The sequence below is a fragment of the Squalius cephalus genome (assembly GCF_949319135.1).
Source record: "Squalius cephalus genome assembly, chromosome: 7".
Lineage (NCBI taxonomy): Eukaryota > Metazoa > Chordata > Actinopteri > Cypriniformes > Leuciscidae > Squalius > Squalius cephalus.
The window spans coordinates 4,527,501-4,553,489 of NC_137128.1; the positions used below are offsets into that span (position 1 = coordinate 4,527,501).

At 37.8% G+C, this 25,989-nt stretch overlaps 1 protein-coding gene across 2 annotated transcripts in view; it reads right to left on the reverse strand.

Annotated features, from left to right (window-relative positions):
• The window catches only part of LOC307161627 (NACHT, LRR and PYD domains-containing protein 3-like), a 177,691-nt gene that overhangs the window by 147,487 nt on the left and 4,215 nt on the right, over positions 1-25,989 (reverse strand). Inside the window, exons 6-15 of one of the 2 annotated variants that reach the window (XM_079876484.1) lie at positions 23,675-23,870; positions 21,750-23,580; positions 19,854-20,024; positions 18,744-18,917; positions 16,628-16,801; positions 16,332-16,502; positions 7,199-7,372; positions 6,803-6,976; positions 6,405-6,566; positions 4,477-5,589 (exon numbers count right to left, since the gene is read on the reverse strand). In XM_079876484.1, the coding sequence (XP_079732610.1) occupies positions 5,541-5,589; positions 6,405-6,566; positions 6,803-6,976; positions 7,199-7,372; positions 16,332-16,502; positions 16,628-16,801; positions 18,744-18,917; positions 19,854-20,024; positions 21,750-23,580; positions 23,675-23,870 (3,276 nt within the window). In that variant the 3' untranslated portion in view covers positions 4,477-5,540. Of the gene's footprint in view, positions 1-2,923; positions 3,098-4,476; positions 5,590-6,404; positions 6,567-6,802; positions 6,977-7,198; positions 7,373-16,331; positions 16,503-16,627; positions 16,802-18,743; positions 18,918-19,853; positions 20,025-21,749; positions 23,581-23,674; positions 23,871-25,989 lie in introns of those variants that run through there. The other variant, XM_079876483.1, reaches the window with a different exon arrangement.

The window sequence follows — 25,989 nt, forward strand, 5'->3', positions numbered from 1 at the left end:
GTCTTCACATTGGGACACAGCTAGTGTCCGCACACCTCTTGCGTTTCGTTTGGTCACACCACAAGGTGTCACTGTGGCCTCAAAGCTTCAGCACTGCCACTCTGAGCTCGATTGCTGATGTCTGAGGTAAAACACGCCCCCTCATTAGCATACGGACAAATGTAGAAATAAATAAATGTGGAAATAAATTAATGTGAAAATAAATAAATGTAGACATAAAAACATATAAATAAATAAATGTGGAAATAAATAAACGTATAAATAAAAAAATGTGTGAAAAAATACAATTATACATAAATAAGGAAATAAAAGTATAAATTGTCATTTATTTGTACTTTTTTACATTTCTTTGTATATTTATTTATTTATAATAAAGTCAGCTTTGGCATTCCATATGCCTAAAGTAGTTGTTTTTATTATTATTAAAACCACTTTAATTGTTGTTAGCACGTCCTCACCCCAAGCACATGGTCTACACTTCACCACAATGGTAACCTCCAAAAACACTATCAAAATCTCTTTTAAATATAAACATAAAAGAATATTAAACATTAACAAGTCACCATTCTTTTATCATGATGAAAAAACACATAAAATGACATTTCAAAATGTACACCCCCCTATCCAGTCCTGTGCAAACTTGTAGTTTTTTTCAGTGTTTATTTAAAAACATCAAATTATGCAGAATATAACGACAGTAAATATTTAATTGATGAGTTGTCAATACAATATAAAACAATACAATATATTGTATGATTTAACCAAAAAATTCAACATATTGAGACACAATGATAACTGCAAATCTACGTTTGTATTTACACAATATCTAATTATTGCCTCTCTCTCTCTCTCTCTCTCTCTCTCTCTCTCTCTCTCTCTCTCTCTCTCTCTCTCTCTCTCTCTCAAGTACTGAGAATGAATGATAAAACAGGTGGTAATTGCTGTGTTCGCTGTTTAAGCGTGGGGTAAAACTGTGTCATCTGCGCCTGTGGCAGGATGAACTCTTTCAGGTGATGAAGAAAGCACAACCTCTGCTGGGCCTTTTCTGCAATAGAGCAAATATGATTGTCCCTCTTCAGGAGCTGAGAGATGTAGAGACCAGGACCCTGAATGACTCCACAGTGCTGTTCATGATGGCGAGTGGGAATAATGCTGGGGTGTTTCTCCTGAAGTCCACCATCATCTCCACTGTTTTGAGCGTGTTGAGCTCCAGGTTGTTGTGATGAACCAGACAGCAGCTGCTCTTTAACCTCCAGTCTGTAAGCAGACTCTTCTCCGTCCTGGATGAGGCCGATGACTGTGGTGTCGTCTGTAACCTTCAGGAGCTTGACAGAGGGTGTTTAGAGGTGCAGTAGTTGGTGTACAGTGAGAAGAGCAGTGGGGAGAGCACACGACCCTGAGGAGCACCAGTGCTGATGGGGAAGGTCCTAGATGTGAGTTTCCCAGCCTCACTCGCTACTGTCTGTCTGAAGCTGGAGATCCACTGACAGATGAAGGTGGTGCAGAGAGCTGGGTCAGTTTATTCAGGAGGATATCCGAGATGATGGAGTTGAAAGCGGAGCTGAAGTCCACAAATAAGATCCTTGTGTGAGTCCCAGATCTGTGGAGATGTTGCAGGATATAATACAGTCCCATGATTCATCCTGTTCCACCTTTAATTAAAACAATCTGCTCTTTATCTTCCAGGCAAACTCTGTAAGCGGATCCGTGTCCATCCTGGATGAGGCCGATGAGAAAACAATCAGTGTTCAGTGGAACAAAATGCAAATTATAATATTTCAATTACTGTTTCTGAGTAAAAAACACTGAGGAATTCAGAGTTACACTGAATTCCTGTAATAAGATTAATGACTGACTCTACATGATCTTGCATAGATATTTGTGTTTTCAAATATAATAGATGTAAAGCATGAATCATGTTCATATGTGTGTGTGTGTGTGTGTCGGTGCGACTCCTATTGAGTCTCTGTAAAGGAGAAACTAATGAGTGTACGGCGTATGGAATAAACCACAGGGAGCAAATACAAATGTTATTTTGAGTTCAAACACAAACCTTTAGTTAAAGCCGTTTGTCCTCTAGTTTAAACATGTTTGTAGGCTCTTAGTAAATAACTGAGAGTAAAGTAAGTGTAAAGTAGTGTGACGTGTTGCTTGTCACAGTAAAAACACACTAGAGACAGAGACATTTCTCATGTGAGCTGGACGCTGTGAGCTGAAGCTGGAACTGCACTGATTTTAGCAGGAGTGCAGCGTTTTCCTACAATCTGACCAAGTCTGTTTTCACACTGAAATGATTCACTTCTACTGACACAGTTAATAAAGCAGGTGTTGATGTATAATGCTGTGACAGTGAGCTTTTGTTCTCTTTCCTCCTTTGTGTTAATCATTTCAATAACTCCACATTCTGTTCTCACACAAACCATTTGTTGCAATAAAGCTTTATGATAATTTCCTTTCACGAATGTTTGAAAGGTTTGTTCACATATCAGAGGTAAATGAAGATCTCTTTAATATCTCAGTGATGTTTCCTCACCTCAGGTCACAGTTTGAGTCTCGTATCACGTCTCTGAGCCGCTGCTGTGAGTCTCCTATCTTATTGTCTCTCAGATCAAGCTCTTTTAAAAACTGCAGTGCTTTTGAGTTAGTCAAAGACTGAGTTAAAGAAGAAACATCTGTAATGCCACAGTGATATAGACTAGAAAGACACAAACAGAGGAAGAGAGATTATCTCACAAACAAATCATGAATGTGAATAATTTTACACAAATATAATGTGAACTCAGACTCATTGTGAGATATTGAGTATAAAGTGTTTTATTTTAAAAAACCCAGAAAGTGCACTGCTATAAACAATGAAACATAAGTCTACAAATAAATAAACTTCAGTCACACTGTAATTGCTGTACAGTATAATGATACTAACTGTAGTTTCTCCAGCTTGAATTGTGGGTTCATCAGTAGATCACTGAGGTTTTTCACTCCTGTGTTTCCTAGTTTATTCCAGATCAGGTCCAGCTCTCTCAGGTGTGACGGGTTTGATTTCAGAGCTGAAGTCAGGATGAGACTCTGTTTCCCTGTAATACTGCATCTATACAGACTGAAGTGAAGTTATAACGCAAGTGAAGTTCCGCTCAAGATGGCGGCACCCGGCCGACTTCAACTTCCGGTCGACTTCCTTCCCGCCTGATTGCAAACAGCCAGTCACTGACGGCCTATCCCTCCGTTTTCAAACTCGAAGGAGAAGCTACGGTGGCCGACGTAAGACAAAAGATGTCGTTGTCTGAGTCAGCAGCAGAGAGTAGCAAGTCAAGCAATGAGGTTTCTTTAGGGACCGTTCAGTATTTATGGAAGGGGCCACCGGAGGAAAATAGGGGAGGGTCATGTCTTTTTTTTCTTTGTTGAGGGGAGGGTCATCCAACTTTTTTTAGTCTAGGGGGAGGGTCACCCAACTTTTATATTCATTAAAACAGCAACATTTCAAAGTGGCTTGTTTGGTGCTATTTTTTCCATTTAGCTCCATGTTGATCTCGCGTTATCAGCCCCCCTTCGATATCAGATGGGTCTGACCCAACAAAAATCCAGTTTGGCGCTATTTGACAGTGTGCGCTTCAGTTCGCGCTTAGAAAAAGTGCAGCATCATGTCAGAACAGAATGCCAAAGAAATGTTTACCCGGCAAAGCTTTAAAGCACGAGCAAATAATGAACTTTTGTTAAGTGCACAGTGTCCTGTGAGTGTAACTCTACCGCTGCATTAACATGTGATGTGAACGTACGTCGAGTTTAACAGTATTGGGACTGAGGCGCCAGAACTGCTGATAGAATGTGCGCTGTAGCACGATACTATATTTTAGTTTCCATTCTTATTTTGTTTCCACGATGTGTAAGATGTAGGGCTACCACCAGCCGCGGCGCTACCATTGGGCCCGGGTGGGCATTTAGGTCCGGGCCCACCCATTTTCTATAGCCTATGGTTTTGTACGTTTCTTCATTCGGATCTATTTATGATGATCGATCCAAATTCTAAACAAACAGTTTACATGCTTCGTCCTTGTTACATTATTCATTAAGATAATAATTAATAAATGCACGCATAATTATCAGTGAACTTGATAAATGTTGCAGATATGTTTTACATGCATGCATAACAAATGCCTTTCAACTTGTGTGTGCAAAATTCAGAATAAAATGAATGTGCAGCAATTTGTACAAATACAGAGTCTGTAGGCCTACTGTGTTGTTACCATTAAATAAGCTCATTTAGTTTCATTTTTGTTAAAATATAATAATGTTATTTTTTCATCTATGTTGATTATGAAAAGTGAACCGCACACACGAGTACGCAATATCGAGAGACATGGAGCGGGTCAGACATGATTTTGACCACTTAATTAAGTTTTGTTTTGCAGAAAACGATTTTTTTAAAGTGAATTTCGTTTTGTATAAATTGTATCTTAATTTTAATTTTTTTTTTTTTTTATCAACCAATTGCCAAATACCAAATATAGCAGACAACACAATCATAGAGGCGCCCGCGTGGTCACTTGCACTGCTCGTAAACAGGAGCGCATCTCATCCTAACTTAACGAAACTCAGCATATGCCTCACATACATGAAATATATCTTAAGAAAGCTTGAAATGTCTTTTTAACAATTTAAAACGAAAGGAAATAGGCTACTCTCTGGTTATGTAATGATGTGCATTTCTCTCTAGGCCTGTTCACTACTACGGAGATGGCGATCGACAACTTCATCTTTACAGCTGTTGTTGCTGTTAATAAACTAAAAATAATAGGCTTATAATTTTATTAAACAATACATTAAATGAAATTTTTATTGTATTAAAAAAGCAACAAAAAAATCCTGTTTATCAGGTGTGTGTCGAAATAATTTGTCCGCAGCTGCTCAAAAAAAAAAAACAAAAAAAAAACAAACCTTCAAAAACCCCACTGTCAGTGTTTCGTAAGGAACAGGCAAATATGTTCAATACAGCAGGAGACATTTTAATTGTTTACTAATAAAACAGTTATTTTTTATGTCAGTGTCGGCTAGACAGATGAAGTTGACGACTCGCGATTTTCGCAGCGCTACCACATCTTTAAATCACTATTAGTAGGCTATTATTTAAGTTAACATAAAATACATAGACCTACACCACAAAAACTAGTTGAGGATAAATTCGTTAAAATTGGGCGATTCCAGTGAATGGACGTGACATTTGCAGTCAAAACTTAAAATAAAAATTCTCAGAAAATGCATTTATTTGAAACGTCTGAAAGGAGTCAAGACATTAGAAAAATATCAGTCTACACATGCGTTTTATATTTAATATGAGGGAAATACACATGTGACGTGACACACAAAAAATCTTTAACTTTTAGGTGGTACAGAGAGCTGGGTCAGTTTATTCAGGAGGATATCCGGGATGATGGAGTTGAAAGCGGAGCTGAAGTCCACAAATAAGATCCTTGCGTGAGTCCCAGATCTGTGGAGATGTTGCAGGATATAATACAGTCCCATGATTCATCCTGTTTCATCTTTAATTAAAACAAGCTGCTCTTTATCCTCCAGACAAGCGGATCCGTGTCCATCCTGGATGAGGCCGATGAGAAAACAATCAGTGTTCAGTGGAACAAAATGCAAATTATAATATTTCAATTACTGTTTTTGAGTAAAAAACACTGAGGAATTCAGAGTTACACTGAATTCCTGTAATAAGATTAATTACTGACTTTACATGATGTTACATAGATATTTGTGTTTTTAAATATAATAGATGTAAAGCATGAATCATGTTCATATGTGTGTGTGTGTGTGTCGGTGCGACTCCTATTGAGTCTCTGTAAAGGAGAAACTAATGAGTGTACGGCGTATGGAATAAACCACAGGGAGCAAATACAAATGTTATTTTGAGTTCAAACACAAACCTTTAGTTAAAGCCGTTTGTCCTCTAGTTTAAACATGTTTGTAGGCTCTTAGTAAATAACTGAGAGTAAAGTAAGTGTAAAGTAGTGTGACGTGTTGCTTGTCACAGTAAAAACACACTAGAGACAGAGACATTTCTCATGTGAGCTGGACGCTGTGAGCTGAAGCTGGAACTGCACTGATTTTAGCAGGAGTGCAGCGTTTTCCTACAATCTGACCAAGTCTGTTTTCACACTGAAATGATTCACTTCTACTGACACAGTTAATAAATCAGGTGCTGATGTATAAAGCTGTGACAGTGAGCTTTTCTTCTCTTCCCTCCTTTGTGTTAAACATTTCAATAACTTCACATTTTGTTCTCACACAAACCCTTTGTTGCAATAAAGCTTAATGATAATTTACTTTCACGAATGTTTTAAAGGTTTGTTCACATATCAGAGGTAAATGAAGATCTCTTTAATATCTCAGTAATGTTTCCTCACCTCAGGACACAGTTTGAGTCTCGTAGCTCGTCTCTGAGCCGCTGCTGTGAGTATCCTATCTTATTGCCTCTCAGATCAAGCTCTTTTAGAAACTGCAGTGCTTTTGAGTTAGTCAAAGACTGAGTTAAAGAAGAAACATCTGTAATGCCACAGTGATATAGACTAGAAAGACACAAACAGAGGAAGAGAGATTATCTTACAAACAAATCATGAATGTGAAGAATTTTACACAAATATAATGTGAACTCAGACTCACTGTGAGATATTGAGTATAAAGTGTTTTAGTTTAAGAAACCCAGAAAGTGCACTGCTATAAACAATGAAACATAAGCCCTGCTGTCTTCAAATACATAAACTTCAGTCACACTGTAATTGCTGTACAGTATAATGATACTAACTCTAGTTTCTCCAGCTTGAATTGTGGGATCATCAGTAGATCACTGAGGTTTTTCACTCCAGAGTCTCCTAGTTTATTCCCGCTCAGGTCCAGCTCTCTCAGGTGTGACGGGTTTGATCTCAGAGCTGAAGTCACATCAGAACAACCTTCATCTGTCATATAACACCATCTTAAACTACATTAGCAGAGAGAGAGAAGAAAATAAGACAGAAGAAAAGAAAACTCTTTATTCTGTAAAGTCACATCATCTTCATCAGCAAATAAAGCAGAGGAAGAGAGATCTTCATCTTTATTTCACCAGATCACAAAATACTAAGTTTGCACAAATACAATATTAAAGTGTTTTAGTCTAAATAGATTGGTATCATGATGGTATAATTGGTATAATGATACTAACTGTAGTTTCTCCAGCTTGGATTGTGGGTTCATCAGTAGATCACTGAGGTTTTTCACTCCAGAGTCTCCTAGATTATTCCCGGTCAGGTCCAGCTCTCTCAGGTGTGACGGGTTTGATCTCAGAGCTGAAGTCAGGATAAGACTCTGTTTCTCTGTAATACTGCAATCACTCAGACTGAAGACAGAAAGAGAAAATGACTCAGATCTATGATGATCAACTAACATGTTTAGCTTCATCCAGAAGACTTTTGCTGACAAATAAACAGGGATATCAAGGTAAAGGTCACATGGAGAAAGACATTGTTCATTTAAATATACTACCAACATTGTAACAATACAAAGGTTGAAATCATTGATGTATTTATGTTTACACATTCATTTCATATCATTTTTAAAGGGTCATGAAACCCCAAAACACATTTTTTGATGACGTGACGCGTGACCTTTCCAAAGTGATGATGTAATACGTGGCACATCTCAGAGATGGTACAAGACGGGCATTTGTGGTTAAAAAGTATATATACAGTATATATATATAAACCAAAATACAGCGAATAGCCTTCTTGGCGCGCCTACTTTAGAAAGTCAACATTTAGTTTATGTGAACAAAGTTAAATGCATTATAAAGGCCTGGGTCACTTTGGAATAAATCACAACGCGTTTCATGATAAAAATGTGACTTTAGTTTACAGTCCGGTAAATACAGCAGGTTATAGTAGATTATTTCACAGACGTAGAAATCGAATATTCAAGCTGTTTATAAATGTTTCCACCTGAGAACGAAAAGCGAAAAATCAAGCTGAACACTTTTGAAAAAACAAAACAAACAAAAAAAAGGCACTGTTTTCTCATTTTTCTACTTTCAATATTAAATAAAAAAAACGAATGAACATTTCATTTAATTTTCTATTTGGACTGGAATAACGAGAAATGAAAAGAGACAGATCATTTATACGTTTTTTCGTTTAGTTTATTTGGTATTTCGTTCGCACATGTGGGCGGCGCTGAAACTACATTAAAACATTTTACTTTATCCATATTATATACAATATTTTCATTGCATTTTTCAATGGGACACTGAAACACAGGTAGGACCTACTTCCAAAATCAGTGCTCTTGAATAGGCTATACATATATAAAACACCAAACTCCATGTCAGCATATTGTAGCCTATGGCTTGCGATCTCTCAAGTGTCGTACATTAGAAGTGAAGCATCGCAGCAGCACTAACTGTGTCCCAGCAACATATTTCTGCATCAAATGTCAGAGTTAACTGCCACCGCTGGAGAAGCAGCACTGACACACACACACACACACACACACACCCCATTCATCCACGTCTCGTTTCTCCCTCTCATTGTCGCTGTCATAGGAGCGCGTGCACACGAGATGCTGATCGCACATGGACATTCATCCATCTCTCCACTCTCCCTTCCATATCCATTTCCCGGTCATTTCACACACTTACACTGCACTGTCTTGTCGTTTCGTCCTCGTGTGTGTGTGTCTGTGTGGGCGTAGTCAGTCTTCCAGCGGGACTCGACGCCAGCAATGTTATGCCCTAAATTAATACATGATTAACTAATTTTATTTTTCTATGTACATTTCTGAAATGCACTTTCTGTAAAGCTGCTTTGAAACAATATTGTGAAAAGCGCTATACAAATACATTTGAATTGAATTGAAAGACCGATCGAGCGGCGGCCGCTGATGACATCACGGCCGGTGTAGCAGTCGATTCTGTTCCCTATCGGAATTCCTGTTCCCTTTATGCAATCATACTACAAATCATGCGTAGTTGCCGAGTTACCATGCACGATCCGTTCTACGCATGCGTATAATGGGATTTTAGCAATATTGCGATTATACTTTACCAGTTTACCTCATGTAAACACAATACTTAATAATGTGATTAAGCTCATAATTGCATAAACTATAATCGTATTAAAACAGGCGGCGTACGCTGTTTTAAATCGCAGCATGCGGCCATGTAAACACTTTAATCGCACTAACTGAAGTGCGCGTGTGTTTTTGTCACGCACCTTAAGCGCATATTCATTTTAAACTTGACATTAGGAAGTTTTCCCTGAACTCGTGTCAACACGACTCACTGTCAAAATACGTCCATAAGTCTGCCTTCATCCAGAAACAGCTCAAATAACGTGACAGCAGTGTATAAAACTGTTACAGGCACCGACATAATATTTCTGTCTTCATCACGGCACAGAATAACAAAATACGTCCATAAGAACCCGTTTGTTATTTAACGTACGTAATTATGCGCATGCGTGAAACGGATCGTGCAGGTTGAACGGATCGTGTACCGACACGTACCATTAGAACTGAATACGAGCAAGAAGCACAACTGGATGTACGGGAAGCCAAAAGGTTAAAAAAGATTGCATTTTTTCCCGAAATTTAAGCGTTTTTTTATTGTTTTTATTTTTTATTAGAAGCGAGTTTTCCCCCATCTGTCAATTCAATCCAGATTATTTCTTTTCAAATTTAAAACGTTATACAGATTTCAACGTAATGTTTATTAAGGCTTTGATTTATTAAGGTTTATTAAGGCTTTGACGCATGCGCTGTCAGCAGACACGGCTCGTTCAGGGCAGAGCCATATAGAGAGAGAGTTGCGACAACGGAAGTTCAAAATGCTTAGTTGTCACGTGATTCGCGTAGACCTCAGATAGTTCCAGGAAGTGCTTCGTAATCAACTAGCATGCTTTAAAACACAAGTTTATTTGATTCAGATGTACTGATAATATACAATCTTATTCTTTAAACGTCTTACCTTTTAAAAGTGCATCACAAACGGTCTGTTCTACCGCTCTGCTGTTACTTCCGGGAACTATTGAGAGGCTCCACGAGCCGCCATTGCTGTAAAAAAAGCGTTCCATTGTAGTCAATGGAGTTGTCGCAACTCTCTCTCTATATGGCTCTGGTTCAGGGGGAACAGGAATTGACCTTTCGCCGAGCCCCGCCCCCCTTAGTTACTGTTGCTACGTCCGACAAACAAATGGTCAAACACGACCAGCGGACAGATTGCCATGACGGAAAGAGGTATACCCGTGCGTGTCAGTGACCATTTTTGGAGCAATACCTCCGCGATATCCTCCAGATTGAGGCAAAAAGGTTTACAGTATGCAGTGGAGGGATATATTATAATATAAAAATACGCAATGAAGGAGACACGACTACTATCTACGTCTCTATCGAGGCTAATGCTTAACGTTACCGGTGTTCATACACATCATTTGTGATTATGACAAAGAACAAGGAAACAAGTGTTTAAAAGCATTGTAAGACACTTACTGTTGTGTTTTTGTGTGAAAGAAAAAACTGTCTCTGAAAATAAAAGTATATTCTTATACTTAAGAATATAAAAGAAAGAAAAAAAATAAAAATAATTTCTTATGTGTGTTTTTTCGCATAACACGACTAACATTTTAAATGCTGCAAAACACATGGGAGTTATATTGCCGATGCTGTAGTTTATTTGATCAGTCACAGTATATCATTAATTTGACTTTTCAACTACAATTAGGCAGGTGAACTGAAAGCTTTTACAATAGCTATAACTTAGGCCTATATCATTGACAAAAGTATGTGGTGCATTTTATTCCAAAAATGATTTTCTTTCTCAAATTCATGCTTCAAGTTGACAAAGCACAATAAACGAAATCACACAATAACTGTTTAACCAGACATAGCCTTAATTTGCATCTAAATAACTTTCATTGATTGTCTTTCATAATGCACTTACCATAATATTTATTAGGGGGACAACAGATCACAAAAATCGCGGTTGAGACCATAATATTTATTAGTGGGGCAACGGATCATAAAACTCGCGGTTCAGACAATATTATGTTTTTTGAGTTACAGATAGGATCGTTTTTCAGATCAGAAAAACAAAACAAAAAAAACTTTAAGTAGCCATCGATACCACAGCCAGCAGACGTATTTATGCTTCGTAATGTTCAACACATTTAACTGGGATTGGGGCCGTCCACACTGTTTTATCCATTGTAGGCACCGCTCACGTTGTGTTTTCGGCTTTGGGAATGGAAAGAGCATAACTCCTCCAGACAATCTCTCGGGGTATGTAGTGTCCGATTTACAAACGCCATGGGCGCACGCTTCACCATCTTGCTAATTTTTGTCGGACCTGCTCACATAGTAACGGTTGCTATGATGTGTGATTGGACAATGGCCGTTTTGGGGGAGGGGCCGGCGAAAGGTCAATTCCGTTAGGGAACAGAATCGACTGCTACACCGGCGCATCGCAACCGGAAGCTGACGAAACCATTGTCTAGTGTGAATAGGTGTCCGTGTGTGTATTTAAATGCAAAGATTATGTGTTGTGTACTATGTGTGAATGGATTATGTGTTTATTATTAATATATATATAATATAATATATATAGAAATGGATTATTATTATCAAATAGATGCAGTATTTGTATGTGTATTAAATGTAATATGTACCCATGGCCGCGGGAACTAGGGCTGCTGACAGCACGAGAATTCAAAATGATATGACTTGAAATAAAGTTTTTGTTTTTTAAAAGGTTTTTAATTTTCCACCTTTATTCATAAAATTGTTCAAAATATAATTTTGTTTTTATATGATGTCAATGTGGTTTTGTGATATTGAGAAATAAATATATTTCAAAAGTCGATCTGACATAAGTGACGTGACGTGACTATGCTAAAATTAGAATATTCAAACGAAAAAACAAACTCAGCTAACTATGGCGAGTCAGAAGAGAATATCTGATTTCTTTACAAATCCATCAGAATTTAAAAAAGCAAATCTAAAAATGAATCGGACTATGATATGATATAGGCTTTATTCGCACACACCGGAAGTAGCTAACCGCGGCCATATTGTTGACATGACATCTGTCCTGCCCCTAGCCGCACGCAGATTTGAGTTGAGGGGAGCAGTAGCCTGATGGCTTCATCTCGTCGGTATCAAGAGAAGATAAGCTTGATTGGTGTGGACCCATATCAAATAGACCCAATAGCCTTAAGTAAAGATCCGTCCTTATTGCCAGCCGTTCTGTCACGCATTCACCGTGAGACACACGCAATTGACACTTTCCACACACTCTCACGCCACACATACATTTTCTCACGCACAGTAAAATCGCTAAGCAAAGAGGACACTGACACCGACAGACTAGACAGAGCAGGTTACTTTATGATATAAAATAATCTCAGCTCTCAGATTCTGTCACTTTTTTATTACGAAATTCAAACAATAAATACCGTTTTGGCGCTTGTAAATGTGACGCGACAGATCCCTGGCGGCACGTGAACAGATCATCTCTAGCTAGTAATAAACACGAATGAACAATGTTGAAAGATACAGTACAACTTACCAAAATCTATATTCCTCATACATAATATCGATCAATCAATCAAACAAACAAAGGGGTCAATAAAACAGCTGGAGAACAATTATGTCACATAACATTTACCTCAGGAAAGCCATTTGATGACCGTAATATATAGGCTATAGCACGTTAGTTGGCTAGAAAAAAAGAGCTATAGAGAGTATTTAGCTAAATATGTGTACTATATTACATATTTATATTTTTACTTATATCATTAAATAAAGTTGTTATTATAATAAAAAACGCATTATATCTCTCTCTGTATGTTTACAGCAGGTGAGTTGTTTTTTTCTGCCTATCTTGTAGGGATGGGGAAATAAAGCCTCATGAATCACTGTTCCGGGAAAAGATTCAAAGCTTCGAGAGTGTGGAGAACAGCGCCACCTGGTGCTTATTTAAAATAAAGCAGCCAGAAGCCTGTGTTAGAAGCTCTGGCAGATGAAGCAACCACAACACACTCCATAGTTTCAATGTTATGTGTACAAATAAAAGCCTTACATGTTTGTGTTTGATTTGTTCATTAAATAAATTAATTTTCTCTCCTCACAAACCCATCAACCAGACTGAGCCAACAATGACTCGTTAAATAAGATCTGGGGTTCGAGCCTTCTGACACCCAAAGTGAAACACGCACGTGATTGGACAGAAAGTGTGGCTTCATTTGTTGTCGATCACGTGACTCTAGTAAACCAATACACACCCGATACGGGGCTTCACTAGAAATCGTGTCGTATGTGCGATATGCACATCGAAGCTTCAGTGTCATACGTAACATCACTACTATCTTGTGTAGCCTACCTAATATTTATCCAAATGAGTCAATATTAAATCAAATCACAATAATTGAATTGAATCGAAATAATAAAAAAGCGTAGCGTACCAGAAATGGTACCATGTAAACATTGTAACATGTTGTCACTAAACCTAATTAAATTCAGTTTAGTTACTAAAATGTTTTGACAATCACAATACTCTTATTGTGATGCAATAATTTTTTTACATCCCCCCAATCCCCCCTAACATGTGGTAAAATGATGGGAACAGACTTTGTGGGGAGTTGGAGTTGAAAGTTTAGACTATATCAGTCCTAGCTAGCCACAAGTCTCTCCTGCGCTGGCTCAACTCCTCTGCCTCCTAAAACTTCCAGAACTTTCACTGCGTTATATTTATAAAAGATTTTTTAAGCATTTTAATGAACAAGCTTTTCTACGCGATCTCTAGCATAGTGATTTGGGTGTAGTTTCATGCATGCCAGATGTTATCCATATGCAGGCTATTTCAGAAAAACAGTTCTCACATTAATTGATTTACTGTTCTAGCCTGTATGCATGCATTAGGTAATGTGGATTTTTGTACATTCCTTTAATAATTCGAAGAGTAGTCTTGCATGCATGAATTAATGCTTTTTTATGCATGAATTCATGATGATTCATGTACCATAACCATAGCTTTATCCACAATGGGTGGTAAAGACCCATTTTTTTTGTAAACAAAGAAAATATCATAATCATGCGTAATAAATCATAATTCATGATGATGTACTCTTCTTAGTTAATGTTTTAATTAAGGTGTTGTTCATCCATGAAGTCATGAATGAAAAACGTTGAACTCGTGTTAGTTCCTGATGATTCATGAGATATTAATGCATGAATGAATGCATATTTCATGATAATTCATGTACCCTTACCGTAAAGTGTTACCATTTGTGTTTATTATATTTTAATATTTCATTGTTTGTGCAGCACTAGGTAAACATTGTTGTGTTATTATGTGCTTTAAAAATAAATTGAAAATGGAAATGGAAAGAACAATGGAAAAAAAAGTACCTGTCTTTATTCTTTCTGTGTTAAACTGACGCATGTCGTTTGTTCAGAGACTGTAGTGCTCATAAATGTAATAAAAATATTATTATTAGATCTTTTAAACGTTCTTCCACATTTCTCCCTCGTTCTTGTGTGTAATATAGGGTTATTTTAAAATGCATCAAGATGCACTCAGATAATTTTTTGCCCTCTACACTCCCACTTTTCCACAGTTTTACACGCACATTTCCTCAGACTTTTCCAGCTCTGAACGACCAGCTAAAACAGGGGGTTTCATGACACTTTAAGGTTTCTTTCTTGTCAATAGCCGCGTTTCCATTACCCTTCAAATTGCACAAATTGCGAATGCGAATTGAAAATACGCCCAATGGAAACACGACAATTTCGCAAAAACTCCCATGTATCGCAAAAAAGTATTTACGCTCGCATGAGGGAGTTTTTCAGGCAATTCGAAAAAGGAATATTTTGCAAAACTGCAATGGAAACAGGAAATATCGCAAAAGTTTTGCGCAAATCTGTAATGGAAACGCGCCTAATGTCACCTTTGGTTTGCTCACTGGGACAAATGTGGTTCATTGTGTTCAGGTGTTTCTTGTGTGCTCAATAGTGTGTGTGTGGATATATAGCCTCATGCATGGCCATACACACCATTGAGTAAATTTCTGAAGTGTATATAATGAAGATTGTGAAAATATTGCCTAATATTAACTCTACTTTGGGGCTGTAATGATATTGCACATCACTGATAAACGACCTCATCTCAGCAGATTCAGCGGACTAACAACACTCGTCAATGTCCAAATGTTTGAGGTAACCAATCAAATCAAAGTAGGCGGGCTTTATGTTCACAGAAGCTGCGAGTCGAGCGCGAATTCCTGCGCGACGCTTCACGACACACGTCAGTTAACGGTCATAAAGAGTGAGATATGATGTAAACAGCGAAACTAAACAGCTGTTTTACAATAGAAGTTTTAAACAACCCACAGAAATAATCAGTTTGCAAAGACTGCATCAGTCAAAGCTCAGCTTGGGGAAGGGAAGATATACAGGTGAAGATAAGGAGACTGAGAGAAGAAGAAAGAGAGAATGTGATGGAGATGAGAGAGGAAGAGCAGGTATTGAACACTGTGCCCAGGGTGAGATTAACATTATTACAATGGATTCATATTTAACACAGATACTTGTTCTTCGCTATTACAGTGGAAACTATAAGCTCAATTTAACAGCACAAGCACCTATTAAATATATTTCCATAATAGTATTATTGTATAAATATATATTTGTATACCTCGAATGTGTTTGAATATTTCACCAGTATCAGCATTAGAAGGGTAAAACCCACAAACACTTGTTCAATCTCAGTGAATCTGCATGATTCATGAGTTCACAGAGATCATCGCCCCCCCCCCCCCCCCCCCCCCCCCCCAGTGAACCACTGACATTTCCAAACGTTTGGAAACAGTTATGACGTAACAAAGCCTCGTTTACTGAAATCACGTGACTTTGGCAGTTTGATGCACACTCCAAACCACTGATTCAAAATAAAAGATTTGTAAAGGTTTTATAGCTTATAACAATTTTTACAAATTACAGTATATGCTGCACCAAAATTAGACATTTTAAATTTTGTGAAATACAAACACTGAATTGAAAGCAGTCATGAACAGTTTCTGATTTTGAACTGATTCTGATGTCAGAAAAAAACATTGTTCTGCCTGTAAAGAAACTGAAATAATTATTGACCCATGATCAAACTGTCTTAATCAAATATTTAAGGGTTGAAATCACATTTTAATTGTGTTTTTAATTAGCCGTTTAATTGTATTACTTCAAATTGTTGTGCTCTGTGTGACGCTGAGGTAAAAAATGCTTAAAAGTGATATTATAAATAAATGAGCAATACTCACGTCAGTGTGTTGAGTTGACAGTGTTTATCCTGCAGTAGAGCAGCGATCTGATTCACTCGTGTGTCTCCTAGTTCATGTCCACTCAGATTCAGCTCTCTCTGGAGTAACAGGTTTATACCCACAACACAATTCACATACTGACAGGCTTCCTCTGCAGCAGGACTCACAAACCTGCAGAAGAGGCAATACAGTTCTCAACTAATTGTCCAGCTTATTATATAACTAAAATAATATATTAGTTATGAATACTTAGTATGCATATAGCTAATTTAGTTAATAATTTGATCCCGTGTCACCTCAGTGTCTTCAGTTGACAGTCTGGATCCTGCAGTAAATCATTGAGCTGCTTCACTCCTGATTGTCCAGGATCATTTCCTGTGAGATCCAGCTCTATCAGGTGTGAAGGGTTTGATCTCAGAGCTGAAGCCAGAGCTTTATAACCTTCTTCTGTCACACTGCAGTTAGAGAGTCTAGAACAGAGAGGAAAACACTCAGCTGATTAATCAGTTAAACCTGAACAATATAAATCTGAATGATCGCTCTTCCAGTCGCCTCTACAATAAGGAAGCCCCTCTTTCTGGTGGTCTACGGCACATTCAGTGGTATTTCACTGGTGTATTGCATGGATAAGTGCAGTGTTTCCCCCCCAGGCGCTTCAGCATAAAGAGCAGTTTCCCTAAAAGAGCAAAACTGATGTTGAGCGTCTTTTTAAAGATGCCGTTCCGTCCGTGTGTTTCTGGATGCGGTTGTTCCCTGTCCTCATCTGATGGCCACGATCTCACATGTCTGGGCCAAGAGTGTGCTGAGATAGTGTTTGTGGATGGTGCATGTCCTCACTGTGAGAACAGGACCATGTTGACCCTGCGGTCGTGACTGTCCTTCCTCGTGAAGGCTAGAGTCTCTCTGCTGTTACCCAGCACTGCCTCTGCACAAAGCAGAGCCGGCAATACATTTAACACTGTAGGAGACCTGAGGCTCTCAGTGGGAGTGTTTCCCCGCGGTCCTCCCGCTCCACTGGCCTGTCATGTGTCGTCGAGCTGTCGGGTGATGGTGAGGGGTGTTTGCTTTTCGAATCAACAATGGAGTTTAAAAAATACGACCCATGGACCGACAATGAGGTTCAGGCTTTATTACACCGTGTCCTAACGAGATGCAAAGCGATAAGATTCCAGCGGCAAATAATTTGTCTGTCCACACTAGAGGTGCATAGAGCCTGCGAGATGCGTAAAAATCAATCAAAACCCACAGACAATCAGAACAGCGTGTGGGCGGAGTCAGACAATCAGAACAGCGTGTGGGCGGAGTCAGACAATCAGAACAGCGTGTGGGCGGAGTCAGACAATCAGAACAGCGTGTGGGCAGAGTCAGACAATCAGAACATCGTGTGGGCGGAGTCAGACAATCAGAACAGCGTGTGGGCGGAGTCAGACAATCAGAACAGCGTGTGGGCGGAGTCAGACAATCAGAACAGCGTGTGGGCAGAGTCAGCCAATCAGAACAGTGTGTGGGCGGAGTTAGCCAATCAGAACAGCGTGTGGTCGGGCTCTCGCGGCGAGTGCACAGCAACAGAGAGTAATCTTGACGGCACTCGCAAGAAAATTAATAAGTAATCAAATTCAAAAATAGTACACCATTTAAACATTATTCAAATACATAGGCTACTGAGTTACTAAAACAATATTTGTCAAATAATACACTTGTTTGTTCACAGTTTGAACGTTCTTGTTTCCATTTTTTTAATTTCAAGACCTGAAGTGAATTATCCATTGTTGCTTTTACAGCTACAAAGCTGGAGCACTAAATGATATTCAAAGTCACATTACACGCTTTTAACATTAAGTAAAGCACATAAACAGCACCTGAGATTATCATTGCCACACTTTGTGTTTGTTGTTCCAGCGCGACGTCACAGAAAAATAGAAACCGTTTCTAAAATAGAGATTTTGTGTGTCGCTGTCGCAGCTGGTTAGGACAAAAACCCTCATTAACACGGAAAATAACCTTTTATCACGTGTGGCGGCGTCGTGTCGCGTGTAGTTAGGACACGGTGTTAAGCTTATATGAGGAGGACGAAATCCAGCGGGAACTGCAAAGTCACACACAGTCCTACGTCACCGGACTAATTTGCCTAATCTTCGCGGTACTTTAGACTGTGATGGAAATACAGACAGCAACAGGTCTGGGGGAAAAAGATCCTGGGACAGATTGTTCTGGGTAATTTCGGTGGAAACGCGGCTTTAGATGATCATCTTATTGAAGAGCTACAGCAGCATTTAGTTTCCAATAGTCTGTTTTAAAACCCAGTCACACTAGTTCTGTGTGCTGGAAGACACTGTTTCTTCTCTTTCATTTTTAACTATTTTATTATTTTTATTTTAATCATTTTGATTCTTGTATGTGAATGTTACTAACCTCAACCTCTCCAGTTTACAGTGTGAATCCTTCAGTACGGCACATAAGTGCTTCACTCCAGAGTCTCCAAGTTTATTCTCGCTCAGGTTCAGCTCTCTCAGGTGTGACGGGTTTGATCTCAGAGCTGAAGCCAGAGCTTTATAACCTTCTTCTGTCACACTGCAGTTAGAGAGTCTAGAACAGAGATTAAAACATTTAGCTGATTAATCAGTTAAACCTGAACAATATAAATCCTTAAACTGAATTTTATTTTACTCTTTGTACAAATGTATTGAAAGTCAGTAGCAAAAACTGACAGTTTAATATGGAGGCAAACAAAAGGATCAGAGAACTTTAATATGTTAGACGTCAACATCCCCTTCAAGATTGCAATTATCTAAAACTGTACAGCTCTGAAAGTCTATGATCTGAATGATCCACAACAAGCAACCTGCAAATGGTCGGAAAATCTGAAAATTAAAGTTTGGGAATGGCCCAATGAAGTCCAGACTTCAATTCCATTAAAATGCTGTGGAAGGACTTGAAACACAGATCATGCTGGAGAATCTACAAATGTCACTGAGCTGAAGCAGCTTTGCAAGGATGAGTGAGACAAACAGACCAAAATACCTTCACAGTGGTGTAAAACACTCATAAACTACAGGAAGTGTTTAGTCGAGACTAGTTGCAAAGCTGAAAGCAGAATCAAAGATACACTGCTCCCTCAAAAGCACTAAAATACATTAATCCTTTCAAATAAAATATTAAGATAAGTGATTTCTACCAGATCTCCCCCTCCTTTCTGTGGCAGATTTACCAGCTCTAACAGAATCATCTGAATTCTGACTCAACACTAGGAATGCAAATAACAATTAAATCACTAAATTATAAAGTATTATAAACAAAAACAGCACAATTTAAGTGTTAACTTATAAGAAGTAGAATATATATATATAGAAAATACTTGATCCACTTTAATCCCCTGCAATTATTTGCATTACAGTGCAGCACCTAATGAATGCAGCACAAAAATGAATGCTTAATGTCACTTCAGTATTACTCAGTGAAAAAAAAAATCCTATCAGTCAATGCACCTTACTTTAGTCATGTGACTCCTGTGGCTCAACTTACCTCAGTATCTCCAATTTACACTTTGTATTCTTCAGTCCAGTGCAGAGCAGCTTCACTCCTGAATCCTGCAGATTATTATTGTTCATGTTCAGCTCTTTCAGATTGGTATCTGATCCAAGAACTGCAGCCAGAGCTGAACAGCTTTTGTCTGTTAAGTTACAATCATTCAACCTACAATAAATCACAACACAGAATTAGATGGCACACATACAATACATTTTCTATATACAAATATTAAATACATTTGCCATTTATTTTTTTACATAAACAGCATACAATGCATTCAAACAGCATTCCTCTTAAAAAAAATCTACAGCAAAGAAGCTGAGTTAAACTAACATCCATCTTCAAAAAACTAAAAGTAACTTAAGCATGTTTGAAAAGATATTTGTGTAAAGCTTTTATAGCTATAGGATGTTTTCTCTATTTCTGTCACCTGATGGAGTTTGGGTTTTTGCCACTGTTGCCTCTGTCTTGCTTAGTTGGAGACACTTAATTTTCAACAATATTATTGACTTGACTGCACTGACACTATTAGATGAGACAGTTCACACTTTTATGGCATGTTAAAGGCCTTTCACTATAATTATAAAAATGCCTTCATTCACATGTACATGTCTTTTTGATATAAAATCTTTAATGATTTAAGTAAAGCTAAGATTACTTAAACCTGAGAACCTAAGAAATTGTATTTGTATTTAATATTTCAAGATAAAGTTAAACCGATGGCTGATACCGATATCTTAGAGAGCAGGGTGATCAATAGGTGATATAGCATTAATTTAAAGATAGTAAAAAAAGCATCCATAACAATCGCTGAAATGAAATTTATAGTTTACATAATATTTACAAAATTAGAAAAAAAGATGAAAAAAAAAATATTTGAACTTGATAAAAAGTAAACTTTTTTGTAAAAAAAAAAAAAATCTTAAAATGTGTACATCAAATAGGATACAACAGGCTTTTGATAAATGTTTGTTTGTAAATTTCTCGATCTACATATTACATTACATTATTATTACATTAAACTACAGATTTACTGATAAAAATAAGCATTTAAAATGTCTAATTACTGGGAGATAAAGAGGGACTGTCACGGTGTGGTGCAGGCAGAAGAAGACGAAGGAGAATCAAGTTCCAATGCAAACTTTTACTCACAATATAAATGATACAGGTACACAGAAGACGGGCAGAAGGTTCACACACACTAAATACGACGGAGATCGGACAAGGACTGACTGAACAAAATGGAACTTAAATACAAACACAGATTACACTGATTAACAAAACACAGGTGAGATAGATGATGATTAGTGGTCGACCGATATTGTTTTTTTGATGGCCGATGGCCGATCTTAGAGAGCAGGATGGCCGATGGCTAATATATGTATTATTATATAAATTAGTATACAACTAATATATGATGTGGTGATATATATTGTACTTTATTTAAGAAGCCTGCTTTATAAAAATCTCAATGTTTTACATTATAACCTTTCAGAATTTCATCTTACTTGTTGGCAATATAAATAACTTCTGTACTAAATTACATTCTTTCCCCCCAGTTTGGGTATCTGAATAAAATATGTTTTTTTTTTTCTTCCTCAAGTATGAGCATGAGCTAATATATAATTCTATATAAGTCCTAAAAGTCTGGTGTATCATATAATACAAAACAAACATGCAAACATTTTTACATGGTCTTTTATATTTTGTCTAAAGATTTGATAAACTGTCTCCACAAAAAAAATAAAAAACATAATTCAGACTATTATTTCATGTCAGGCTTTACAGGGATAAGTTCATGTTCATGATGAGGAATCACTATAGAGTAATGTAGATAAAGACATTTTTCAGATGAAAGCAAAACATGACAAAATATATTAAAAGACTTACAGAGCTCTTCTGGAGGTTTTGATGACTGCCGATAATCTAATGAGACACTCGTCTGATTTCTTGAATTTCTGAAGCTCAAACTCCTCCAGCTCTTCCTCTGATGTCAACAACACAAAGGCTAAAGCAGACCACTGGGCAGGTGAAAGGTCACCAGATGAGAGACTTCCTTTGCTAAGGTGGGTCTGAATCTCTTTCACCAGAGTTTGGTCGTTCAGTTCATTCAGACAGTAGAACAGATTGATGGATCTCTCTGCTGGAAGATTATCTTCTAATTTCTGCTTGATGTACTTAACTATTTCCTTGTTGCTCTGGTCATTGCCGTCTTGCTGTGTCAACAGACCTCGTAAGAGTCGTCGATTGGACTGGAGTGACAGACCGAGGAGGAAGCGAAGGAAAAGGTCCAGGTGTCCATTGTCACTCTCGAGCGCCTTGTCCACTGCAGTCTTGAGGAAATCAATCATGGTTTCATTTCTGTTTTCCTGTTCTGTAGACTCATGTTCAAACACACTTGTCTTGTTGATGTCTAGAAACAGATGTGCATAAAGGGCTGCAATAAACTCTTGAATGCTCAAGTGAACAAAGCAGTACATGGTACCAAGAACGATCCCTGTTTCCTCCTTAAAGATCTGGGTACACATGCCTGAGTACACTGATGCCTTATAGACGTCAATACCACAGGCTTCCAGGTCTGTGTCATAGAAGATCAGGTTGTTTCTTTCAAGCTGATGAAATGCCAGTTTCCCCAGTGAAAGGATGGCGTCTTTATCCCAGGAAACATCTGGTGTGTATTCTCCATCATACTTTTGGCGGCTTTGCTGGATCTGAAAGCGGAGAAAGTGTGTGTACATTTGTGTCAGAGTCTTGGGAGTGTCTTCAGTGTTTGATTCCTGCAGTGTTTTAGAGATCTCATCAGCCTGAGTGTTTTTCACATCATTATTTCTTTTCTCCTCCAGAATGTTCTGGAGAACCGTGGCTGAAATCCAGCAGAAGACTGGGATGTGGCACATGATAAAGAGACTCTTTGATTGTTTAATGTGATCTATGATTGTGTTGGCCTGATTCTCATCCTTGAATCTTTTTTTGAAGTACTCTTGCTTTTGTGCGTCACTGAATCCTCGTATCTCTGTCAGCCGGTCGATACAGTCAGGAGGAATCTTACCGGCAGCTGCTGGTCTGGTGGTGATCCAGATGAGAGCAGAAGGAAGCAGATTTCCCTTCATGAGGTTCGTTAGGAGAACATCCAGAGAGGCTGGTGACGATACATCACACCACGTCTTATTACAATCAAACTTCAGAGGAAGGCGACATTCGTCCAGTCCATCAAGGATGAACAGCACTTTGAATTGATTCCTTCTTTTAAGGTTCAGTCCTTTTGTCTCTGGGAAAAATTGAGTTATAAGGTCCATCAAACTTAGTTTTTCTTTCTCCTTTAAGTTCATCTCTCTGAATGGAAGAGGAAATATGAAGCTGATATCTTGATTTTCTTTTCCTTCAGCCCAGTCCAGAACAAACTTTTGCACAGAGACTGATTTCCCGATGCCAGCGACTCCTTTTGTCAGTACAGTTCGGATCTCCTTGTTTTGTTCAGGAGCTTCAAACAAATTTGTGCATTCAACCTGTATCTCTTGTGCTTCATGACGCCTGGAAGCAACTTCAATCTGTCTCACCTCATGTTCAGTATTGACCTGTTCACTGCCGCCCTGAGTGATATAGAGATCTGTGTAGATGTTATTCAGAAGTGTGGAGTCACCTTGCTTCGCAATTCCTTCAAACACACATTGATACTTCTTCTTTAGGCCACATTTCAGCTGATGAATGAAGAGCAGCTCATCTAAACACAGGAACAGAAAATAGATAGTTTTAGTCTTCATTTTCTCTCCTACATTTATAAGAGACAATCAGACAGATGATCATGAGTCTCTAACCTTCTAGAGCATCAGCAGCTTCATCTTGCTTCATCTCTCTCAGGTAATGTAGTGTGAGATCAAGAGCTGATTCTTTGATACTGGATCTATTCTCAATAAAGTCCTTCACTAAGTGTTGTGTTTTCTCATTTTGTAATATTTTCTTAAATTTCTCCAGTTCATTCTTCAGAAATGTGATTATTTTGCTCTCAAGATGCTACAAACAAAAGTAAGAGAAAAGACACAATTTAAACCAAATTTACATCTACATTTAGTATAATATCTATATAATATATATATATATACAGTACCAGTCAAAAGTTTGGAAACATTACTATTTTTAATGTTTTTGAAAGAAGTCTCTTATGCTCATCAAGCCTGCAGTTATAAAAAAAAAAAAAAAAAAGAAAAAAAAAAAGGTAATATTATGAAATATTATTACAATTTAAAATAATGGTTCTCTTTTTTAATATATTTTAAAATGTAATTTATTTTTGTGATGCAAAGCTGAATTTTCATCAGCAAGTACTCCAGTCTTTGGTGTCTTATGATCCTTCAGAAATCATTCTAATATGATGATTTGATACTCAGTTATTATCAATGATGGAAACAGTTGTGCTGCTTAATATATTTTTTTGGAATACTTTTTTCAGGATTCATTGATGAGTAAAACGTTAACAGCATTTATTCATAAAAACAGCATTTATTCAAAATAAAAACATTTCTAACAATATAAATCGTTACCATCACCTTTTATCAATTAAACGCATCCTTGTTGAATTAAAGTACTAATTTCTTTAAAAAAAAAAAAGTTATTGTTCCCAAACTTTTGAACGGTAGTGTATATTGTTACAAAAGATTTCTATTCTAAATAAATACAGTTCTTTTTAAAGGTGCTGTAAGCGATCCCGGGAGACGTTACTTCTTGTTGACATTCGAATTGTTGTCAAACAAAACGGAGGCTAGCTAGACCCTCCCTCCTCCTCATCCCGTCTCCTCCCTCCTCCCCTCCCCTCCGACATAAAGGAAAGTCCAAATAGTCACTACAAACAAAGTTAAGATTTACTGATACTTCATTCAGTGAGTAATGTCGCACAGTTAGATAAATGCTTTTATATATTGCAGAACAGAATGCAGAAAAAGAGAAACATTATCTTAAAATCATCTCACCACCTGAGGTTATAAATAGCTCCCATACAAGGACTCAATAATAGCATGGTAACGTTCGCGTTTCCCAGTGAGCATAAACAACGGCGGCGGCGTAAACAAATTTAGTCAAAGTTGTCAATAGCCTATAAATGAACATTCAAATTCATAACAAACAGTGGATGAAAACAATCATTCACACAAATTGTCGCCCTACTGTGAATTTGCTTGATCATTTTACAATAGAGATTGATCGCTGCTAGAAACATAGCCTATATGTTGTATTCACCAAAGTTAACGCTGACTGCATAGATCTAGCTAATTACATCCTTGTGTTGGTTTGGCGAACATGAACGTCAGTTTAGAAAGAAAAATGGATTTACCTGTTCTGCAAAAACAGAGCAACTATGTCGGATTGGAAGCCCTTCTGCCGGCGGAGTTCTCCCACCTTTTAAAGGTTTTTCCGATTTAAATTCGGGACTTCGTGCATTCCTTATCCTTGTCCCTCTTCTTTGCAATTTGTTCATCGGAACGTCGTCTCTTTGGTCGTGTGTCGGCCATAATTCAAACTTCACTCTTCATGCTTCTCTGTTCTCTCTCCTCCACACCCCCTTCATGTGCACGTGCACTAACCCCCCAAACCCCACCCTCCAATACTTCTTGTCGGTTATTGGCTGGAACACTGTTTATTATGTTTCGTGGTGCGGGTGAGCCCAGTTTGTTTTTGTTGCCGTTTGTTGAGCCTGTGGTGTCTACAGAGACCGCGTTTTTTTACAGTGTGTTCAGGGAACAGGCAGCTAGCGGATAGTGAGGAGATGTTTGCTGTATGTGACAAAAAATGTTTTGGCCTAAAAAACGCGTTGCATCACTTACAGCACCTTTAACTTTTTATTCATCAAATAATCCTGAAAAAAGTATCTCAGGTTATAAAAAAAATATTAAGCAGCACAACTGTTTCCAACATTGATCATAAATCAGCATATTAGAATGATTTCTGAAGGATCATAAGACACCAGAGACTGGAGTACTTGCTGATGAAAATTCAGCTTTGCATCACAAAAATAAATTACATTTTAAAGTATATTAAAAAAGAGAAACATTATTTTAAATTGTAATAATATTTCATAATATTACTGTTTGTTTTTTGTTTTTTTTAACTTGATGAGCATAAGAGACTTCTTTCAAAAACA